This window comes from Rhagoletis pomonella, unplaced genomic scaffold, assembly GCF_013731165.1.
Source record: "Rhagoletis pomonella isolate Grant_MI unplaced genomic scaffold, Rhpom_1.0 Rhpom_scaffold_00006, whole genome shotgun sequence".
NCBI classification, from domain to species: Eukaryota; Metazoa; Arthropoda; class Insecta; order Diptera; family Tephritidae; genus Rhagoletis; species Rhagoletis pomonella.
The window spans coordinates 53854638-53856902 of NW_023458560.1; the positions used below are offsets into that span (position 1 = coordinate 53854638).

A 2265-nucleotide genomic window follows, 5' to 3' on the forward strand; every position below is an offset into this window, starting at 1 on the left:
AGAGATCATGAATTAAATTCATTTTGAATTTATATGCTTTTTAGTGTGTTTTCAATTAATTTCGCTTATACATATACATCAGAGATCATGAATTAAAATTTTCAGTTTGATAAAAGATCAGGAAGTTGTTTAAAAATCATTGTTACCTAAGTTATAGTTTAAAAAAACAATTTGAGATACTTTACTTGATTTCAGGCTCTCGAGTTTTTCGCTAACAAGTTGCCCAGCGTGTGAAAATATACGTTCACAAGGAACAGATGTTGCGGAAATACACAGTCGTTTTTTGACAAGCTGGTACAATCGGGGATAAATATGTTTTCTTTGATGCCACCACACCAGTGGATCACTAGGCTTTCCGGAAGAATCTTTACGCTGTAAGACAGGCTCTGACAAGTATTTATCTACTTCTACAATTGCAGATGCTATCTGATTTCCTGGCCTTGTGTGCTTCTGAACTTCAGCGTCAAAATCCTTCCATATTAATTCTAATCGATCGCTATTTATCCCGCCAACAACCGAATTGCATTGATTGGGATTTTCATCCCTAACAAAATTTTCGCAGTTTTGAACAACTGTGTTAGCTACTCTCGAGTATAATTTTTGAATATTCGAATTATAAGCCGTTTCGTTTATGAAACCAAATTTTTTGAATCTTGGATCCAAAATTGTTGCTTGCGCAATTAATTCATTTAGTTCAATATCTTTAAACCTTTCATTCAGTTCACTTAATAGTCTAGTTAATAGCTTTTCTACAGAGGGAGTTAGTTCCGCAATATTAAATGATTTCAAATGCTTGGTTAATTGTTTTATATACAATATTAAGGATGATGCACTAATGTGCTTTTCGACACTTATTAAAGTAGTAATAATTTCAAACATTTCCATAATTTTCATAGATTGCTCTGCTACTAACCAATCCTCGCTAGTTAAGAGATTAATTGTACGTAATTCTTCGTCTCTGACCGGCATTGACGATTTTACCAAAGCTAAAGTGGTAATAACTGCATCCTTAAGAACTAAAAATCGTTTTAGCATCTCATAAGTGGAATTCCACCGTGTAGGTACATCGTTGATGAGCTTTAAAACTGGTTGGTGCATTGATTCTAACGTAGCTTTAAGTTTTGAATGGCATGACTACTCTTTGAAAAAAACCTAACAATTGATTTAACTTTACATAAAACAGGTTCTATTTCCTTTAATCCTGCTTGTGCAACTAGATTTAAGGAATGTGCAAAGCAACCCCAATGGCGCCAGCCTCCCCCGCGCACCGCTGCTTTCATATTCGCAGCATTGTCAGTTACCACAACAGTAATTTTGTTATAAATTCCCCACTCATTAAAAATTTCAATCATTTTTTTTGTAATGTTTTCGCCAGTGTGCCTTTCCGCATAAGCACTACAAGCTAGTAAGTCCGACGCAAGAAATGTTCTTTTTTCTTCTTCTACAACATAATGAGCGGTAACGCTGAAAAAACTGTCTTGAGCACGAGAAGTCCACCCGTCCATAGTTAAGCATATGGCATAAGCTCTCTCTAACCGCTTTTTAACAATTTCTACTGTTTCGTTGTATGTGGCAGGAATCAATGAGGAAGAAATGGTTTTTCGGCTTGGAAGCTTGTAATTGGAATTCAAGAGAAACACCAACTTCTTAAATTCTATGTCTTCTACTACACTGAAAGGATGATATTCACGGACTATTTTTAATACCTGTTGATCGATTTCGCGCTGCTTCTTTATTGGAAGAGGTTTATATAAAAAGTTTGTTACTTGTGGCTGCGATGCGTTTAATTCCCGTGGTCGGATCTGAGTAGGGACCTGCGGTGTTACTGTGCTATTGTTGAGCTGATGGGGGTTATGGTTATTGACTGCACTGGTGTTGTTGTTGACTTCACTGATGTTGTTGTTGACTTCACTGATGTTGTTGTTGAGCTCACTGCCTTCGATGTCAAGAAGTACTTCTTCTACAGGTTGCGCCTGTCTAGAGATTCTCTGGAACTAGTGTCGTCTGTTCATGTGACGAATAAGGCCGCAAGTCGATTTATTTGACACCGATAACTGCTGACCACACAACTTACACTTAACCTTCTTATCCTTCTCCTCCGAGAAGTGCAACCACACGTCACTCTTCTTATTAGATGACATTTTTTATTATTTTATTATTATTTTGTTGTATTGAAACGCCAAGAAATTTTGAATATAAAACGTAAGGCAGTGTTCTATAGCTTCAATTAGTAGTATGCTTGTGAACAAGGATGTTGTGGAAGAG

The 2265-nt window shown here is 36.5% G+C and overlaps 1 protein-coding gene across 1 annotated transcript; it reads right to left on the minus strand.

Annotated features, from left to right (window-relative positions):
* Nucleotides 1-1103: 1103 nt before the first annotated feature.
* LOC118740965 (zinc finger BED domain-containing protein 6-like) lies at nt 1104-1845 on the minus strand (the record flags this gene model as incomplete). The annotated part of the gene is given in 1 exon segment (XM_036472741.1): nt 1104-1845. A coding segment is annotated over 1 exon segment (742 nt), but the record flags the coding sequence as incomplete, so codon positions are not given.
* Nucleotides 1846-2265: the final 420 nt, after the last annotated feature.